Source organism: Xenopus laevis, chromosome 2L (genome assembly GCF_017654675.1).
Source record: "Xenopus laevis strain J_2021 chromosome 2L, Xenopus_laevis_v10.1, whole genome shotgun sequence".
Lineage (NCBI taxonomy): Eukaryota > Metazoa > Chordata > Amphibia > Anura > Pipidae > Xenopus > Xenopus laevis.
The window spans coordinates 186,424,128-186,444,205 of record NC_054373.1 but is presented as its reverse complement, the minus strand read 5'-3'; the positions used below and the strand labels follow the sequence as shown (position 1 = coordinate 186,444,205).

The 20,078-nt window shown below is 40.8% G+C and overlaps 2 protein-coding genes across 5 annotated transcripts in view; one reads left to right on the top strand and one right to left on the bottom strand.

The window, feature by feature from the left end:
- Positions 1–3,793, top strand: part of XB877238.L (provisional ortholog of glycerophosphodiester phosphodiesterase domain containing 5 L homeolog) — a 45,500-nt gene extending 41,707 nt beyond the window's left edge. Inside the window, exons 15-16 of the mRNA XM_018247869.2 lie at positions 292–371; positions 2,057–3,793. Of these exons, the coding sequence (XP_018103358.1) occupies positions 292–371; positions 2,057–2,157 (181 nt within the window). The 3' untranslated portion in view covers positions 2,158–3,793. The remainder of the gene's footprint in view (positions 1–291; positions 372–2,056) is intronic.
- Positions 3,794–9,884: 6,091 nt separating this feature from the next.
- Positions 9,885–20,078, bottom strand: part of myo7a.L (myosin 7a L homeolog) — a 93,516-nt gene continuing 83,322 nt past the window's right edge. For 3 of the 4 annotated variants that reach the window (XM_041582840.1, XM_041582838.1, XM_018247870.2), the window contains 11 exons: positions 19,761–19,914; positions 19,479–19,634; positions 17,996–18,101; positions 17,351–17,464; positions 17,079–17,166; positions 15,031–15,137; positions 14,348–14,533; positions 11,985–12,101; positions 11,651–11,734; positions 10,970–11,089; positions 9,885–10,631 (listed from right to left, as the gene is read on the bottom strand). In XM_041582840.1, the coding sequence (XP_041438774.1) occupies positions 10,542–10,631; positions 10,970–11,089; positions 11,651–11,734; positions 11,985–12,101; positions 14,348–14,533; positions 15,031–15,137; positions 17,079–17,166; positions 17,351–17,464; positions 17,996–18,101; positions 19,479–19,634; positions 19,761–19,914 (1,322 nt within the window). In that variant the 3' untranslated portion in view covers positions 9,885–10,541. The remainder of the gene's footprint in view (positions 10,632–10,969; positions 11,090–11,650; positions 11,735–11,984; positions 12,102–14,347; positions 14,534–15,030; positions 15,138–17,078; positions 17,167–17,350; positions 17,465–17,995; positions 18,102–19,478; positions 19,635–19,760; positions 19,915–20,078) is intronic. The other variant, XM_041582839.1, reaches the window with a different exon arrangement.

The following is a 20,078-nucleotide window of genomic DNA, read 5'->3' as shown; positions in this document are numbered from 1 at the left end:
GACACACTCACATGAATTCACTACCTCGGGAAACAAATGTCACTACTTCACTTGATATAAAAGGAGAATCATTTAAATAAAGGGGAAGTAAACACAACCTCAGGACTTTGACAAACATGCAGATTGATGGAAACGCTATATAAGAAGTAACAGTAACAGCTGGATAAAGGAAATAGTTTTCAGGATAGTCATTAATACTTTACTTTGTAAACTTTGGCTTTAATTACATTCACAGCCCGTTTTATGTCCTTGGGTGAATTTGCTCAGATCATCATTATTGTTCTTCTTTAGGTGGCGAGAGAGAGGGTTACCCTGTTGCCCAGAAAGCCAGGTGAATCTTAGTAGTGGGTTTTACAACACGTTTAAAACTGGTAAGTACAAGCATAGAAGAACATGTATATAATTATAGATTGAACAGTTCAGCACATTTCTACGCATAAATTACAGTGTTCTTCTGATGTGTAATTTTAGCATATAATCCCAAAGGTCCCAGTGTGATGTATAAGAATGATGCCCTCCAATTAGCACAATTATGGAGCAATATATGGTGCCATGTAGCAACAACATAGCAGTTACATTAGATAGGTATTAGATGATTATGAGCCTGGATTATTATGAACCCAGATGAGTATGGGCCTGGATGAGTATTGACATTGAGTTGCATGAGTATAGTCCTGGATGAATATGGGTCTGGATGAGTATTGGCCTGGATGATTATGAACCTGGATGAGTATTGGCCTGGATGATTATGAACCTGGATGAGTATAGTCCTGGATGATTATGAACCTGGATGAGTATTGGCCTGGATGATTATGAACCTGGATGAGTATAGTCCTGGATGATTATGAACCTGGATGAGTATTGGCCTGGATGATTATGAACCTGGATGATTATGGGACTGGATGATTATGTACCTGGATGAGTATTGGCCTGGATGATTATGGGCCTGTATGAGTATTGGCCTGGATGAGTATTGGCCTGATGATTATGGACCTGGATTATTATGGGACTGGATGATTATGTACCTGGATGAGTATTGGCCTGGATGATTATGGGCCTGGATGAGTATTGGCCTGATGATTATGGACCTGGATTATTATGGGACTGGATGATTATGGTCCTGGATGCGCATGGGCCTGGATGAGTATTTGGCTGGATGAATAGGGGGCTAGAGTATTGGCCCAGATAATTATGGACCTGGATGAATTTGGACCTAGATGAGTATTGGCCTGGATGTTTATGGGACTGGATGAATATGGGTTTGTATAAATATTGGCCTTGAGGATTATGGGCCTAATTGAGTATTGTCCTGGATGATTAAAGACCTGAATGAGTATTGGCCTGGATGATAATGGGACTGGATGAGCATTGGTCTGGGTGATTGTGGGACTGGCTGAGTATTGGCCCGGATGAATATGGCCTGGATGATTATGGGAATGGATGATTATGGTCCTGGATTATAATGGGTCTGGGTGAGTATTAACCTTGAGGATTAAGGGCCTAGATGAGTGTTGGCCTTGGTGAGTATGGGCCTGGATGAGTATGGGACTGGATGATTATGGACTGAAATGATTATGGTCCTGGATGATAATGGGCCTGGATGATTATTGGCCTAGATGAATACACGACTGTATGAGTCTAAGTCCTAAGGCCCATCAGAGAACATGACACATGAGGCTCAATCTCACATCAGCTAGATAGACTATGCAAAACATTTTAGGTTTTTAGGATGGAGATAAGGTTAGACTGAAAGCAATTGTTCTAGGCTGATGCCCACTAGTGCCCACCTTGATAGGCTAATACATCCCTGATAATGTAGCTCTCACACCAGGGATATGTTGTCTCTACCTACTTTCCATTAACCTTATCTTATAAACCTTATCTTATAAGCAAAAGTGTGGTTGTCTCAAAGGTGGCAAGTAATCTTCAAAGAACTAGTCTTCCCAGTGAGGCCAGTCTCCTTCATCTCAGGCCTGGGCCATTTGGAGAAGAACACCAACATAAGTATAGACATTCATAGAGTTAAAGAAATAATATAGTTTTTTCCTTTTTGCAGAGATAGACATGTCAGCCTCATCAGACAGTGAAGCAAAAAGTCAGCCTACGACCCCCAACATCAGAAACAGCGAGGCGAGCATCAGCTCTGCAGAGAATTGAAAATTCTGCACCAGGAACCCCAAAACTGTGGTTTCCAGCTGTGGCCAAGTTACTTACAGCTTCCAGATGAGGATTCCCACCAAGGACATGGGTATTCTGTTCTCTGAAAGCTTGGTGCACAAGTCTTGGTTTCCTCTCCAGGTCTTGCTGGATCATTTACTAGAAAATTCACTTCCATTGCACTTTGTAGTTTTACACACTGCTCAGACCAGTAGATTGTTGAACTGACTGGCTTTGCATGGTGTCCATGAGTTCTTCATTGCTCAACATGGAACTTAGTCAGGACCTGGTGCCTCACTGATGAGGAACAATCACAGGGTTCACCTTATGATACCTCCTTGCTGGTTGATCTCATTTCATCATTTACCCTCAAGCCATGAATGATTAGTAGATAGACACCTGCTGCACATGGAACTTGTTGGTGGCCTGGACTTGGTGGACCCATTGACTCATAATTGCATTGTGTCCTTATCTGCCAGGACAATGCCAGTGTTGAGTTTTTGGATGGTCTCTCTACAGTAACTCCAAAAAAGTATCCTTCTGATTGGAAAGCCATTATTGCTCAACATACTCAGGAAAACAAATCAACTACCAATTTAGGGCTGGCTGGGAATGGAATCGAAGGGCGAGTTTGAGCGATGTGCCCCATGATAGAGAAGAAACATAAGAACTGTATGGTCCAGATACAAAAATACTGAGTAAATCGAGCTGCCCATTCCCAGTTTGTGGAACATCGTGCTATAAGCATTCCATCTGACCTTATTCCCGGGGGAGCCCTGTATTTATTTTCAGAGGTGGTTCTTTTCTTAATGCTGCCTTGTCTCACCCTCCATGGGTTGGGATAGGATTATTAGTGTACAGATCACAGTTGTGCACAATCCATTAAGGTCCTTCGGCCTAAACACACTCCCGCACTTTTACATGGTTGCCAAAGGAAACCCTGGAGCTACTGCACCCCAAATGTGCTGGTAATTCTGTGGTTTGCACAGCAGGCACCAGCCTTGTGCCCAGGGAATTGGATACAAGTTTAAAAGAGGCAGAGTTTATTTTCGGCAACAGAAGAAAAAAAAGGCTGAGCACAGCAGAACTACAGGAATAATTAGTGTATCCCGTCACTTTAAGTGCTTTGGTGTTTCTGGTCCTTAAAGGATAATTAAACCTTTAAAACAAGTGAATGTAAAATTGAGGAGGGGACTATTCTATGCACTTCTGCAATCTACATTCATTATTTATTCTTTTTTAATTCCAAGATATTATGGGATACATGTACTGTTAATAGGAATTCATTTTGCTACAACAGCGCCACCTGCTGGTCAGTTTCTGTCCATGAGAAGTAAAGAAAGAAAGAGTTCTGCTTAGAAGAACATCAGAGTGGTTTTTCCAAACCATAATATTTATTGTTACTTCAATGGGTGAATGTCCTCCCCAGGTTCATTCCTTTAACTGCCAGGTAAAGTCCAGACTATTAATGGCTACAAAAGTTACTCTGCACATGATTAAAACAGACTCTTAATAAACCCCAAATGCAAAAATCACAAAAAAATTGTGATTTTTTTTTTTATAAAATCAGACCTTTCAAAAATCACAAATTTCGAAAGTCCGAATCTGAAAATCTGGCATCTCAGACCTGTCATTTAAGTCAATGGGAGAAGTCCCAATGAATTTCTTATGTGCTCTGGGTTTTGTGCAATACCCCGGAGTTTTTGGAGTTTTCCAAAATTCCGAAAAAATCGTGAAAATTGGATGAAAAAAATTGTGAAAATCTGATTTTTTAATTTTTGGGAAAATGTAATAATAAATAAGCGTAAAAGACCCGAGCGGATTTGATCGGAGTTTGTAGCAGAAAATATTGAGATAAATCCAGACTTGGGCGTTATTTACTAAACTCCAAATGCAAAAATCACGAAAAATTTGTGATTTTTTATTTTTATAAAATCTGACTTTTAAAAAATCACGAATTTTTTGGAATTTATTAAACCCTGAGGATGGAAAAGTCCAAATCTGAAAATCCGGCATTTCAGACCTGTCATTTAAGTCAATGGGAGAAGTCCCAATGAATTTTTTATGTGCGCTGGGTTTCGTGCAATACCCTGAAGTTTTTGGCGTTTTCTGGTGAAAATTCCGAAAAAATCTTGAAAATTGGATGAAAAAATTGTGAAAATCAGATTTTTTACTGCAAAGCAAATTTTTAGGAAAATGTAATAATAAATAAGCGTAAAAGACCCGAGCGGATTTGATCGGAGTTTGTAGCAGAAAATATTGAGATAAATTCAGACTTTTATAAATAACCCCCTTGGGGTTATTTACTTAACTCCGAATGCAAAAATCACGAAAAATTTGTGATTTTTTTTTATAAAATCTGACTTTTAAAAAATCACTCATTTTTCAGAATTTATTAAACCCTGAGGATGGTAAAGTCCAAATCTGAAAATCCGGCATCTCAGACCTGTCGAGGTTGCATATAAGTCAATCGAAGAAGTCCCAATGATTTTTTGATGTGTGTTGGGTTTTTGTGCGATACCCCGAAATTTCCGGAGTTTTTAGATTTTTTGGTTAATAAGAAAATTCAGAAAAAAATTTGAAATTCAAGAAAATTGGATGAAAAAATTTTGAAAATCTGATTTTTTTCCCGCAAAGCAATTTTTTTAAGAAAATGAAATAATAAATAAGCATAAAAGAACATAAAAATGAATATGGCTAATTAGCTATAAAAGCAACCTGTACAGCATTTATAGCCAATTAGCCATATTAATTTTTAGGGTTTGGTTCTCCTTTAAGTCTAATCTATGCCAGGGACCTGTTATTCAGAATGCTCGGGACCTGGGGTTTTTTGGATAATGGAACTTGCCGTAATTTGGATCTTCATACCATAAACTGATTTTGCCTCCAATGAGGATTAATTATATCTTAGTTGGGATCAAGTACAAGTTACTGTTTTATTATTACACAGAAAAAGGAAATCATTTTTAAAAATATGGATTATTTGGATAAAATGGAGTCTGTGGGAGAGGCCCTTTCCGGATAACAGATCCCATACCTGTATTTTAAATATTGAACTTGCTGCACCAGCCTAAATTTTGAGCATCTCTATAACAGAAATGATTCAGTCCTTCAAAGTTACGCACAGGAGCTCCCCCATCTTGGATTTTGTTAGGAGTGTCTGTGACACTCACATGCTCAGTGGGCTCTGATTGGCTGTTGAGAAGCTAAGCTTAGGGCTCGTCACTAATTATCCAGCAGAAAATGAGCTTCCCTGGCTGTAATATAAGCTGATGCTACAGGTTTGCTGATTATTCAATTCTGATGCTAATTGCACTGGTTTCTGTGCTGCCATGTAGTAATTATGTGTATTAATTACTAATCAGCCTTATATTGTGACATTTCTATTCTATGTGTACTGTATATTGTGAGTGGCTCCCTAAGCTCAGTAAGTGACAGCAGCACAGAGCATGTGAATCAGCAGAAAAGAAGATGGGGAGCTACTGGGGCATCTTTGGAGACACAGATCTTTACTGCTAAAGGGCTGTGGTTGCCTTGGGCTGGTACAGAAGCACAAAACATCATGTACAGTATTTCTACCTACTTCTGTTATATGAATATTTCCCTGGGAGGTGTCTGCAGCCTGGTGTGATCCCTTATCAGTCCCCCTATGTCCATCTGTGTAAATGGATCGTCCCAGACTGTAACCATAAGCCATTAGAATATCACCTACCTACTGACTCTACATAGATATGTGGCCATCATTAAAGGGGTGCATCACCTTTAAGCTAACTTTTAGTACGTTATAGAATGGCTACTCTTAAACAACTTTTCAATTGGTCTTCATTTTTTCTCTTTTATAGTTTTTAAATTATTTGCCTCCTTCTTCTGACTTTTTCTAGCTTTCATATGGGGGTCACTGACCCCATCTAAAAAACAAATGCTCTGTAAGGCTACACATTTATTGTTATTGCTACTGTTTATTACTCATCTTTCTATTCAGGCCTCTCCTATTCATATTCCAGTCTCTTATTCAAATCAATGCATGGTTGCTAGGGGAATTTGGACCCTAGGAACCAGACTGCTGATTTTGCAAACTGGAGAGCTGCTGAATAAAACAACAAGAAAAAGAATAAGAAAAAATGAAAACCAGTTGCAAATTGTCTAAAAACCTCACTCTCTACATCAAACTAAAAAGGAATTTAAAGGTGAACAACCTCTTTAATGGCTGATACAAATGGGAGGCAGTCGCATTTGCACATTCAGGAGTTTAAAGTTGAGTTATTAAAGGAGCCATTTGTATTTGTTTACTGAGGATTTCTACTGTATATACTGTATACTCTGGCTCCTGGGGTGAGGGCACGTCACCTTTAGTGCTTTCCCCAAACAGGGGGTTCTCTTTCCAAGTGTATAACAGGGTAACAGACTCATGTTCTTCATGGAGTGAAACACACTGTACTGTATATTCACTGCTAACATGTACATAGAACACAATCATATCAAATGTTTTTTTAAAATAATCTATATTATTATTATGCAGCTTTTATTCAGGATCCTTAGACTGCAAAGGATGCTGGGAGTTGTAGTACCACCATGGCTGGAAGGCTGTAGGTTGGACTTCATTGTTTGTGAGATGTTCCAATATGTGCAATGGTCTTACCTAAAAGTCTACGTTAAAGGATCATTAAGTCTCGATTATTATTTACCCTTTTACATTTTGTTTCATTACTCAGCTTAATGTTTCTTTGTTCTCAGACTCTCTGGCCACAACTTACTATACAACTATGGCAGCATAGGTATTCCCCTGTACTAAGCACAATTCAGCAGGAACAGTCCCTAAATTTGCTTATAGTCTGTACAGAGAGATCCCATAAAACTATGGCAGCATAGGTATTCCCTGTACTAAGCACAATTCAGCAGGAACAGTCCCTAAATTTGCTTATAGTCTGTACAGAGAGATCCCATAAAACTATGGCAGCATAGGTATTCCCTGTACTAAGCACAATTCAGCAGGAACAGCCCTTAAATTTGCTCATAGTCTGTACAGAGAGATCCCATAAAACTATGGCAGCATAGGTATTCCCTGTACTAAGCACAATTCAGCAGGAACAGTCCCTAAGTTTGCTCATAGTCTGTACAGAGATATCCCATAAAACTATGGCACATAGGTATTCCCTGTACTAAGCACAATTCAGCAGGAACAGTCCCTAAGTTTGCTCATAGTCTGTACAGAGAGATCCCATAAAACTATGGCACATAGGTATTCCCTGTACTAAGCACAATTCAGCAGGAATATGTGTTTTGCGCATCAGTTAGTATTTTTCATTTCTCAGACACAAATCATGTTTATTTTTCCTCGCAGATTGGTTTATGTTGATCATTTCACTGTATTATATTGTAAATCTTGATTAAACTGGATTTTGATACAGTTTTAGCTCCCTGTAAATGAATATGTGTTGAAATATTTATTAGAAAGGAAGCAATAAAGTCCAGTTGTGCAACGGGATGTTGGGATTTCAATTTATTCCATAATGGGATGTGTTTATTCTGGGAACATTTTTGATGATCACACCGGGTCAGACGGGGATGGGCATCGAGGTCCATATGGTTCAATGGGCAGGAACCTCTTGGTCCATTTAGTCTGCCCATTGATGTTTCTTTATATTTACCCTGTGATTTCCCCAGGGCCGGATTTACATAGCGGGCACCCCTAGGCCCGCTAACGTTGGTCACCCCCGTCCCATCCCTTTTATTCACACAAATTTTCATAATTGGAACCGGAGCAATGGGGATTAGCGCACAGGAAATAAAAAACTATCGTATCTCCAGCGCATCCCCAGTATTTCAAAAGCAATGTGGGTGTGGTTGGGCAGCATGCCGCCCCCCTAAATCCTGCCACCCTAGGCCCGGGCCTAGGTGGCCTTTCCACAAATCCAGGCCTGGATTTCCCTTCCTGAACCATTTCCCACAGGCAGGCTCTTCCATGTATCACCCTTATTTCCCCCCAACTTCAGGTTATTGTTTTCTCCTCTGTCCATCAAGTTATTCTCACTTGATCTACAAGTCTTTCCTGGGGCACTTATGGCTTCTGTTAGTATGAAACATGCCAAACCTTCCTCCATTCCTCTACTTTCCATAAATCATTTTACATCAGACTTACAATACCCATCCCTGAATTGTCTTCTTCTTGGCTGTTCTGTAGCCACTGCCTAGCAGACCCCCTCTCCTTGAAAACCCCAAGTCCTTTCTGTTATGTTTTGGGTAGCCGAGGATGAGTAGAGTATAACAGTGCTTTATTAGCAGACTCATGCAGCCATTACACAACAGTAACTTCCAACTCTATCATTGATAGTACTATATATCCACAGTATAACTCATGTGCACAGTGACACCTGCAGGCCATTTGTATAAACACCACACTTTCCATTTTGGATAATAGTTCCCATACCTGTAAACCAAACTCAATCTTTACCCCAAGGGCCTCCTGTATTAAAAAGACAACTTTGATGGCATCAGACGTTATGGGGTATCACACATGGACTTATTTTAGAAGTGACAGAATTGGTCTACATTGTTCCTTCTGTGTGGTCATCTTAAAGTAGAGCAACTGTGCTAAATTCATACACAAAACTCAAAATTGTGAATATAAAAGTGAAACTATGAATGCAACTGTAGTGTAGTGCAACTTGCTCATGATGTCCATTCCTATAGCCAAAGGGAAGGTTACTGATATTCATGATCTTAGTTCAATGATGACCCTGTAGCTGGTCTGTTTGCTCTATTTGAAATCAGAAAATCATTTTTTCCCCTCCAATGAGCCAAATTGGAGACACATTGAAATGGTGTTTTTCCACTTCCCGTGGACAGCTAGACAGAGGGGATTTACTTGGTCAAAAAGAAGAACTTGATGGACATGTTATAACTACTATGTATCCCTTTAAGAAGCTCTGAACTACAAATATAGTTCTAGGGCAGAGATTTCCAAGTGCTGAGAGGAATCAAGGTAATTGAGTTTTCAGATTTTTGCAGTTTATTTGTAATATTATGTATTATTATATGTACATGGTGGGTGTTCTGTTCATGTTTTCATGTATAAGGGAACAAAAGTTGGTCCAAAATGGGGGTTTGAACCCAAGACACTGGAAAAGCTCTGCTCAAACGGGTGTGTAGACTAAGTCATACTTGAATACCTTAGGGATGTAGTTCCTAATTCTGGAGCTGGTCCTCTGGGGGAAGGGGCACTTAGACTGAAGGCCAGTTAGACTGAGATTTGGGAAAAATGGCCGTTTGCTCTCCTTTATACCTCTAGAGGCTCAGCCTGAAGGTCAGTTAGGGTGATATTTGGGGTGAATATGTATTTGAAGCCCAATCTATTCTTGGAACTATGTCTGGAGTATGTCAGTAATAATTTCATGAGCTAAGCGGAGCTCTGACAAAAGCATGGACCTTCAAGGGGAACTCAGACCAAGTTTGTCCATGATGTTTGATGACCACTGCCTTAGGGCTTTTTTTATTTTTACATGGCCATAAACAGCCCACAAAGATCTGTCCTACTAAGGGAAGCCAATGACATGTCCGAGAGCCTGTCTATAGATAGAATGGCAGCAGGTGTGATCTCATTAAATTATAGACGTTCGGCCCAATTTGGTGTCTACAACCTCCTTGGTTTCTTCTAGCATCAGTGTCCCCCCTAAATTGCCTTGCTCTAATTAGTGTTCCATATCACAACCTTGCCCAAAAGAACATGACACAGTCCAAAAAATTATATTTCAGTATTTTCAAACATTTTTTCAAATCCAGAATTTCAGAACAAATTGGTATATTAAGTTAAATAAATAAAATGCAGTGTTATCAAATGTACTCTTATATGACTCTGAACTTTGCAATATATTAAAATCTGTCCTCTTTTTCCATGCTGATTTTCATAGCCACTTGGGCCACCTTGCATGGCATCGGACTGTACATTTCCATAACTCATGACAATCAAACTCAAACTCTGGTCTTCTCTTCTGGCTCCAAAGGCCACCTACTACTAAATACCTCAATGTATCATCAATAAAAAGAAACCATACTTTCCATTCACCCAGAGTCAATGTATAAGGCTTTTTTCCTTGCAAGGAGAACCGAGGAAGCCTCAAGACTCTCATCGTGGTATCTCCTAGACACTCATTCCTGACCCAAGGCTACCACTTTAGAAGGTCCCACCAAGACGCTGGTCACAGATAGTCATCCTCACTGGACGGTGGGCTTGACTCCTCAGTATCTGAATCAAAAGAAATTCTGGATTCAGAGTCACTCATGTTCCAGACCTGTGGAGAGAAAGTCTTTCCCCAACTACAGGGATACCCCACATGCTTCAAAGAGCGAATAAAGTCTATGGCCAAATGCCAGTACTTCACACCAGTTCACTTGCTCCCTTTAGCACCCCTCTGCTTGTTCATTGATGTCAACATCTGGCTGATGTATGATGTCAGAAGGTCATCCATCTTGTAACCCTGGTAAAAACACAACGACAAGTGGATTTTACATTGCTAGAAATTGTGCTCCAACGTCAACATGGAGCAATTATCCCAAATACCCCAATTTACTAGTTGGATTATATGAAAATGTTGCTGCCATACAAAGGAGACTGTGGAACACTTGGTTGTTTCCATCTGGTTTATCAGTTGTTTGATATTTTCATTAAGCTGAAGGTCTGGGGCATGGGCACACAATTAAAGGTACTTTAAGGATCATCCATGGGTTGACTCGTAGGATACTCCAACTGATTGGTCCATGGTCTGAATGGACTAATACATATGAGCAACGTATTTGAAGGCACAACAACTCTTACCAAGGAGGTCTCGCACAGCAGTTTGCTCCCTCTCACTAGATTCCCGATAGTGATGTGGAAATACGTATTCCCGCTGCTCCAGTTGGAGATCTTCGTGAAGGTATGAGTTGCCAGAATGTCCTGTGTGGGGCAAAGAGGGAGGAGAAGGGTAAATTAAAACTATAAAACAACCAATGAGGATGTTATTGGAGTCATACAGTGGCTTGCAGAGACCCATTGGACCAGGACCACATGTGCTGATGTGGACCTTTACCTGATGGGATTTTCAGACCTGCTCAATAGATATCTGCTTGATTCTCTGCCAGATATTGGTCAGGCAGGCCCCATCTTCAGCCTGAAGGGGGTAAGTCAGCTATATTGGCTGAGTTTTTGGTTGGAGATGCCCTAACTGGGCAGCACAAAGATCTCATCAGCACCTTTCAATATAAACTGTGCCGAAAATTGGGTTTTGGGGTAAAATGTTTGTCTTTGCTATTTTAGCACCGACCTCTCATCCCAAAGTTTCTATTGCTATTGACAAACACTCACAATGAGACAAAGTCCTCCCATTATTCCTGCACACACACACTGACAGATTCCATTTGCACAATGTGACAATATGCCACCCACCCAAATCTGGAGGAAGCTGATGGGTGCCATTATGGTTTTTACTTTGCTTATTATAAAGGGAAGGGTACTTACCTTTGTCTTTGGGTCTATTAGACTGACTCCATGCTTATTAATTGCTATAAGAAGAATCTCCGGGAAATGGGGCTCAGTCGTTTGCTATAAAAAGGAAAGGGAATGAACTGATATACAATATACAAGGGTCTGATAATCCACAACAATCGGCCGACAGCCTTTATGTATCTGTCTGGAATATCTGAGGGGTTGCTGTTGGTTATTAAACAGCAATCCCTAATTGTAGGAAGTACAGTAACAATGAACTCAAATAAAGGCCCATATAAACAGGTCGGGTGGTTTTCATATGAGTACAATGTATGGCACTGATCTGTAACAAGGGCAATGTCTTTACCTTCACTTCGAAGAAAGCAGATCCAAACGTAGGCCATTTGTATATGAGCTTCAGAAAGGCAACTTTAGATTCTTCTCGGGTTTTCCCAGCATGTTTATTGAAATAGGCAATAATGGACTGCAAGGGAAAGGGAACCGGTTAGACAGGAATATATAACATTTATACCAGGAGTTATTCATTATTTAGACTACTGCTCAGTGGCTTAAATACGTGTTACTGGGCCTCACACCAAATTAATTTTAGGGCCCCCCTATATATCCAGAGGTTGCCATGTTTTACCAATATATGTTGCAATTGCTCACTAATTAGGGCTTCGTGGGGCCCCCTATACCTCCTGGGCCCTCCTGCAGCCGCAGGGTCTTGTTCCTCTGTAGTTACGCCCCTACGTAAGTGTGGCCAGACTTCAGGTTACAGAATTCTTTGCTAAAGCTCTTGGAAACTGAAGAGTCTGAAGCTGATATGCATTATCCACACTGGCTAGAATCCTAGATATAGTCGAATTTAGAGGTTACCAAAATGGGGGGCTGTTCCCCTTGGGTGCTGGCTCCCAAAATGACTTCCCTGGGGTGGGGTGGGGTGGGAGGTGGCGAAGGAAAGGGTGAAGGGCCCACCAATAAACAGTGACCCTTTAATCATGTTCATGTTTGCAAAACACATTGAAGTGAATGGGTGTTTTTACACCCAAGGTACAAAGTAAAAGGTGTAAGAGAAAAAGGAAATCATTGTTAAAAATGTGGATTTTTTGGATAAAATTGAGTCTATGGCCGAGACTCTGAGTAACAAATTTTAAACACTGGTTGTGTGGAAGACAACTTAAAAAATTGGAGGAGATCCTGACACCAGAGAGCATTACATCGATCGTTTGAGTTTTTGTCAGATTCAACACTTTTTGATGACAGAGGGAACACTATGTAATGGGGATATGGACGTTACGTCCTTTGAAAAGCTGTTCACGAGATCAGTACGACACCCCCATGAAATTTCTTTATTACATAGAATTCTCTCAGAAACACAGGCATCTCCATTAGATATTTTCAAAGAGAACTTCATGTTACATTCCTAGATGAAGAATAGACCTCTATTGTAGAAAGATCATTTCAAACAGCAACTAACTCCAAACTGCAGGAGCATTATTATAAATACTATCCCAATGGTATAGAGTTCCTACAAAGCTATCGAACATATACCCGAATTTTCCAGATACATGTTGGCGATGTAAACAGGCGACTGTGACACTGACCCACATTATGTGGGATTGCCCGGAGATAAAACCTTACTGGTCAAAAATCCAACAATTATTACCAACGTTCAGTGATCTGACAATTCAGGACTCAGCAGCCTTTTTTTTTACTTGACAACAATCCAAAGTCTACGGCACAATATAAGCGTTCAGTTGTATCAACCATGATTAATGTGGCCAAAGCACTAATTCCCAGGTATTGGAGAACAGATCGGATTCCGTCAATTAAGGAGTGGGTCTTTCAGATTCAAGAAATATATCAATTCGAGAGATTTAAACTCAAGGAAACAAATTCAGACAAAAATGGACTCATTGGCTTCTCTTTGTGGAGTCTCCAGAATATACAGCTCTTACTACCTAGATACCGTATATACTCGAGTATAAGCCGTCCCGAATATAAGCCGAGGTACCTAATTTTAACTCCAAAAACTGGGAAAGCTTATTGACTTGAGTATAAGCCTAGGGTGAGAAATGCAGCAGCTTCTGGTAAGTTTCAATCAAAAAATCGAGGGTTTCTGCTCCCATTGGAGGTGCCGGCGTCTTGTTTTTGGATGCCGGCAACCATTCTTGGACGCCGGCGAATATTCTTGGAGACTATTCTTGGACGCCGGCAACTATTCTTGGATGCCGGTGACTATTCTTAGGCGCCGGCGACTATTCTTAGACACTGGCGACGGTTTTTGCGCTTGACCCGAGTATAAGCCGAGGTAGAGTTTTTCAGCATATTTTGGGGGCTGAAAAACTCGGCTTATACTCGAGTATATACGGTAGGTCTAAACTCAATACCATATTAATACTTCAGTGTTGATCCAAGGCTAGCTAAATTTTGCTCTGCTGTGAACCCAGCGGGCCTCCTCCCCATGCCAAGTAACTTTGTGCATCCTTATTTTTCTCTAATAACGTATATAGGAAGGCATCTGTTAAACAAATGGTATAATTTTTCTGGTTCTTTTATTCTTATAAGTTGAAGGGGGTGCAGCCCAACTGTTCAGTCTCAAAGGAGTTGATGAACCCAACAAGCACTTTTTAATGGCCACAGGCTGGTGAATGACTAAGGATGGTGGAGCAACTTGATAATGAGGCAGATAAAATGGTTAAAAGTAGAGAAATATATGACATTTACCCTCTTCCACTCATCGGGATTGAGCTGGCGGATGAGATCTTGTGGTACCAGCTCCTTCAGGATCTTGGGGATGTTTGGGAAATAAGATTTGTCATCTTCAAACTTGACCCTGTAGATCAGAGCCCCCAACTGTAACACTTCTTCCCTGGTGCACTTGTGGTACCCGCGTAAGTATTTGGGTAATTCCTGTAACAGACGCCAGTGAGACATGAAGGCGGCATTCACTCAGCCCAAGCTGATACTGTAGGTGCTAAGGAATGAGCTGATAATACATGCACTGAGAGAGGAGAGGATCATTATTGAACTGGTGCATTTATATATAAATAAATTGATGGCCACCATTTTTTTCCATCGTAATAGCCATAAGGTCAAGTACAAGCTGTAATTACATTTTTATTCTTAATGTGGTACAGGTGACAAGAAGACTGGAGGAAAGGAGATTTCACCATCAGCACAGGAAAAGGTGCTTTACTATAAGGGCAATATAGTGACATGGGCTAAACGTAAGGGAATTGAAGCTGCTCCCTAAGCACATGCCTATTTTGCCCACCCCCTACCCCTAGTTCCGGCCTTGGATGCTATTAATTGGATCAGTTAAGGTAAACAGCAGAGAAATAACGTTATTTGCACTAGTTTTATCAATGGTGTCATGTTTATGAATGCAATAATCCAATGGAGATTACCTGATAGTAGTGGAAAATGGAATCAGCCATTGAGTCCTTTCCAGGTACAGTGGTGGTCCATAATTTCTTCATGAAGAACACTTGGTAAGTGAGAGAAGGCACGATACCTGCATAGTACATCAGAGATTAGTCCATTACTAGGCTGTTGCTAAGACTGTCTATCAGTGGATTCAATGATTAACTAAAATTATTTGATACATTAAAGGAGAAGGAAAGCTACCAAAGCAGTTTATTGCCAATATATTAGCCACAAAAGTGCTAACTATAACATTATATTTATTCTGCAAAATGCTTTACCATACCTGAATAAACAGCTCTAGAAACTCTCTCTGTTTGTTTAGGATAGCAGCTGCCATATTAGCTTGGTGTGACATCACTTCCTGCCTGAGTTTCTCCCTGCTCACTCATAGTTCTGGGCTCAGATTACAGCAGGGAGGGGAGGAGGGAGGGAGAGAGGAGCAAACTGAGCTGTAATGGAAGTACCTGGGTTGCGGCGGCGTGGACGGCCGCCACGCCACCACGCTCCTTCTCCGTCGGCTTCCGGGTCCTAGTGCGCGCGCGGCGCGCATGCGCATTATTTAAAGGTGCAGGCGCGCTGGCGTAATTACGCCAGCGCGCAATGGCGCGAAATTCAAACAGTATTTAAGCCCATTCATTGTTACTGCTGGTTGCCCGTGATATGATTTATCCTGTGGTTTTGCCTGAAGCCTTGTGCTGTTTGTCCGTGTATATTCTGCTTGTTATCCGGTTTTGACCCCAGCCTGTTTCCTGACGACGCTCCCATCTGAATCCTGACCTGTGCCTGTTACCTGACTACTCTATTGCCTGTACCCCTTCTGCTTGATACCCGGTTTTGACCCTTGCCTGCCTGACGATCCTTGCTATCTGCCTGCCTCGACCCAGCCTGTCTGACTATCCTCTCTGCCTCATCCTTGCCTGTAACCGTGATCCTCGGCCCAAAAGACTCTAGATACTTGCCGTGCCCCATTGCCTGCCAGAACTCCAGCCTTGCCCACTCATAAGTCCAGGTGGCACCCGAGTAGGCGGAGGGCCTTCCCGAAGCCCAAAAGTGGTCACACATACTGGTGAAGAGAGCTCTGACCACGGTGCTTGGCTCTAGTTCTGGTATTGGGTGCCGGCCGTGACATGAGCATGCTCAAGCCCTAGCCCTGGAGGCTTAAGCTGAAAACAGGAAGTCTGATACAGAAGCCCATGAGTACACAATAGAAGGAAAGAAATGTGCTGTTTCATTTGACAGAGGACTCAGAGCAGCATTACTTTGAGGGGTTACTGGTATATTTATATAGACCTTTCTGATAAAGCTTACTTACTTTTAGCCTTTCCTTCTCTTTTAAGAGGGTTATTTATTAAAATCTGAATGTTAAAATCTCGAAAAACGTAAATTTTTAGAGGAAAAAAACAACTCGATTTGTTATACCCTGGTGCTACGAAAAGGCCAAATCCAAAGATCCGCCATCTCAGACCTGTTGAGGTCTTGTATAAGTAATGGGAGAGGCACCTATCTCAATTTATAGTTTGTGTGGTCTGTACTGGATTTAGCTCGAAAATCCGATTTTCTTGGGGTTTTTGGACAATAAAAAAATCAGAGCGATTCAGGAAAAAAGCCCCAAAAATTCTAGCAAATTGTAAAAAGACAGATCAATTGATTTTATCGAGTTTTTTCATGATCTGATTAAATTGAGTTTTTTTATTAATAAATAAGCTAAAATCGGGCATGGTAGTTTGGTTGTGGTTTTTTAAACAAAATATGAGATGAATTTGGATTTTAGTAAATAATCCCCTAAATGTTTACAAGATTATATCATATTCTATGATACTAGCAGTTTATTTTTTTTTTATCATTAATCTTTTATTTGTTTTTACAGTTCACAGATACTAGCGCCCTCTGCTGTCTTGTCGCACATTCAGCGAAAAACTGCTAATATCATGAAAACTAAAAAAGAAACTGGATAATGACCTGTACAGTCAAACCAGAGACATTTACTCAATGCCAAGAGCTAAACTGGGAAGGGGAATTAACTCCTTACCGTCCTTTGAGGGTCTGGCTTTCTTTATCCAGTCTGTGAGATGTCTCACAAAATCAAAGAAGAAATCTCCCTCTGGAACACTGATCACCTGAAATAAGAAGACGCTTACTATCTGCCGCTCTATGAATCAGGCTGGACTATAAATCTCAGGGGATACTGGGGGTTGTAGTTCAGCTACATTGGCAGACCTAAAGGTTGGATATCCTATATATAAAAAATACAGTATATTATTATTAACTGGGAAATAATAACGTGCCCCGTATTATTCTTACTTTATCAGAGATCTTCACAAAGAGACTGAAGCCTTCGGCGGACTTTAATAGCAGCCGGTTAGCAATATCTTGGCAGAAATCCTTGGCTTTGGTACTGGACTCCACTTCAAATGCCTGTGAGATAAGGGAAGGGTGTTAGGGGTGTAAGACAATAATGAAAGAGGTGGGGATATAATTATTTCCCTCTTGCTTTGCTGCCCCCTAGTGTCTATAAAGATGCAGTTTCAGTCTTGCCTAAGTGACCATTGTCTCCAGCAGGCAGATAGGGGTCCCCTGGCAGTTTGAAGCCACATGAGTGAATCTCCCCACAGACACCCACTAGTACAGGTATAGGACCTGTTATCCATAATGCTCGAGACCTGGGGTTTTCCAGTTAATGGATCTTTCCATAATTCTGAGCTGTCTGTCTAATGGGTTTCCGGATAATGGATCCTATATCTGTACACATCAGGGATGCCACAAGAGCTGACGATGCCCCGACGTACTACAGGCAGGAGCTAAACACATTAGATAGGGTCATGGTCATGGATATGGTCCCACGGGACCCTAAATTAAATGGACATTAAGAAGAAAAAGCTTATTTGGGGCAATAGAACAGCTATATATTCTGTATCTGTGCCGGAGCCTCCATATTGCTTGCCTTACCTCATCCGTATCATCGGGAAAATAAACTTTGTGGAAGATTTGGGTTGTTTTGTGCTGAATCGCCTCCACTTCGACTAAATGCGGCGGGTATTTTCTCGAGCCATTCCTGCGTGGGGAGGAGAGACACCGATTAACAGGGGAGGACACTGACCATGTTAATGGAAGACAACTGGAAAAGTGATTTTTTTAAAATAAAATAAAAAAAGTCATATTTCTAGTGATTTTCAGTTTGTGTTTTTACAGGTATTTTAAAGTCCCTACCTACATCTCTAAGGCTGGTAACCCTAGCAAGCAGATTACATTAAACATAATAATTCAAAAGCTACAGAGAATAAGGAAATCCCTGTACAGGTATGGGATCCGTTATCCAGAAACCCATTATCCAGAAAGCTCCATTTTATCCAAATAATCCAAATTTTGAAAAATAATTTCCTATTTCTGTGTAATAATAAAACAGTAACTTGTACTTAATCCCAACTAAGATATAATTAATCCTTATTGGAGGCAAAACCAGCCTATTGGCTTTATTTAATGTTTATATGATTTTCTAGTCGACTTAAAGATACTGACACTAATAATATTATTTTCAAAATATTAATCTGCATTAAAAGTTGCCTATAGGTCACGTTATAATTTTTTGCCAATAGTTCTGCTTTTGTAAGTAATTGTTACTTGAAGTTCCTAAACCTGACTGTTTTGCCAACCTGACTGTCAGGGGCAAATTCATCAAGGGTCGAATATCGAGGGTTAATTAACCCTCGATATTCAACTGGGGAATGAAAATCCTTCGATTTCCAATATCGAAGTCGAAGGATTTTCGATCGAACGATTAAATCCTTCGAATCGAACGTTTTGAAGGATTTTAATCCAACGATCGAAGGATTATCCTTCGACCAAAAAAAGTTAGGCAAGCCTATGGGGACCTTCCCCATAGGCTAACATTGGGTTCGGTAGCTTTTAGGCGGCGAACTAGGGGGCCGAAGTTTTTTTTTAAAGAGACAGTACTTCAACTATCGAATGGTTGAGTAGTTGAACGATTTTTAGTTCGAATCCTTCGATTCGAAGTCGTAGTCGAAGGTCGAAGTAGCCAAAAAAAACACTTCGAAATTCGACGTTTTTTTTCTTCTATTCCTTCACTCGAAGTTAATGAATTGGCCCCTTAGAGTTTCTAGCGCTAACGGACTCCTGCTGCACAAATATGGCCGCCCCCTCATAGAGGAACATGGGGCATCAGACGGGTAATGTAACAGCATCAGGCAAATACTTTTATGGCAACATTATAAATAGCATTCAAAGACAATGTTATGATAGATAATAAAAAAAAGGTTATTTTCTCATGTCAGTATCTCTCTAAGGTATGAAGATCCAAATTAAGAAAAGATCCCTTATCCGGAAAACCTCAGGTCCTGAGCATTCTGGATAACAGGTCCCATACCTGTATAATAATAAGGAAAATGTGAAATGGACAGCAATGGAGCATTACCTGAGAGCTCTCTGCAGCCGGTGCATACAATCTGCAGCGAGCGCATGTTGCTTGCGGGACTGGATAAAGCGCTGCACGTGGGGCAGTAACACATTGCTGGGGGGAAAGAGGCCGGTGAGAAGCCAGAGCAGTTCCCACCCTTTCTCCTCACTGTACCTGCAGATTGAAAGATCAAGACTAGTGACTCTTCTGCTGTATTCATGTAGCTGTACTACAATACCCAGCATCCCCTGCCAACCAGCCTAGAATGATGGGCACAAAGCATGGGCCACAAACACTTACTTGATGTGGTTGTCAGTGAGCTGCTTGAGGACCTGGCAGTAGATCTCATCTTTTAGGGGTTCTCCTTTCAAGGCACCTTCAAAGATTTGGTCTGTCAGCTCATTAACGGAGCGCATGCGCTTGGACGGGTAATCGCCCATGTACTTTAATATGGGTGCAGGGGGAGGAGTCAAGGAAAGTTATTATGGCTCAGAGATCAGGAGGGAATTTAACAGACTAAACAAACAACACAGTTACGTAGGGAATATTATATTATCATTATATTGTAAAGATATTATATTATTTGTATAATACACAACTCATGTGACACTATAACCA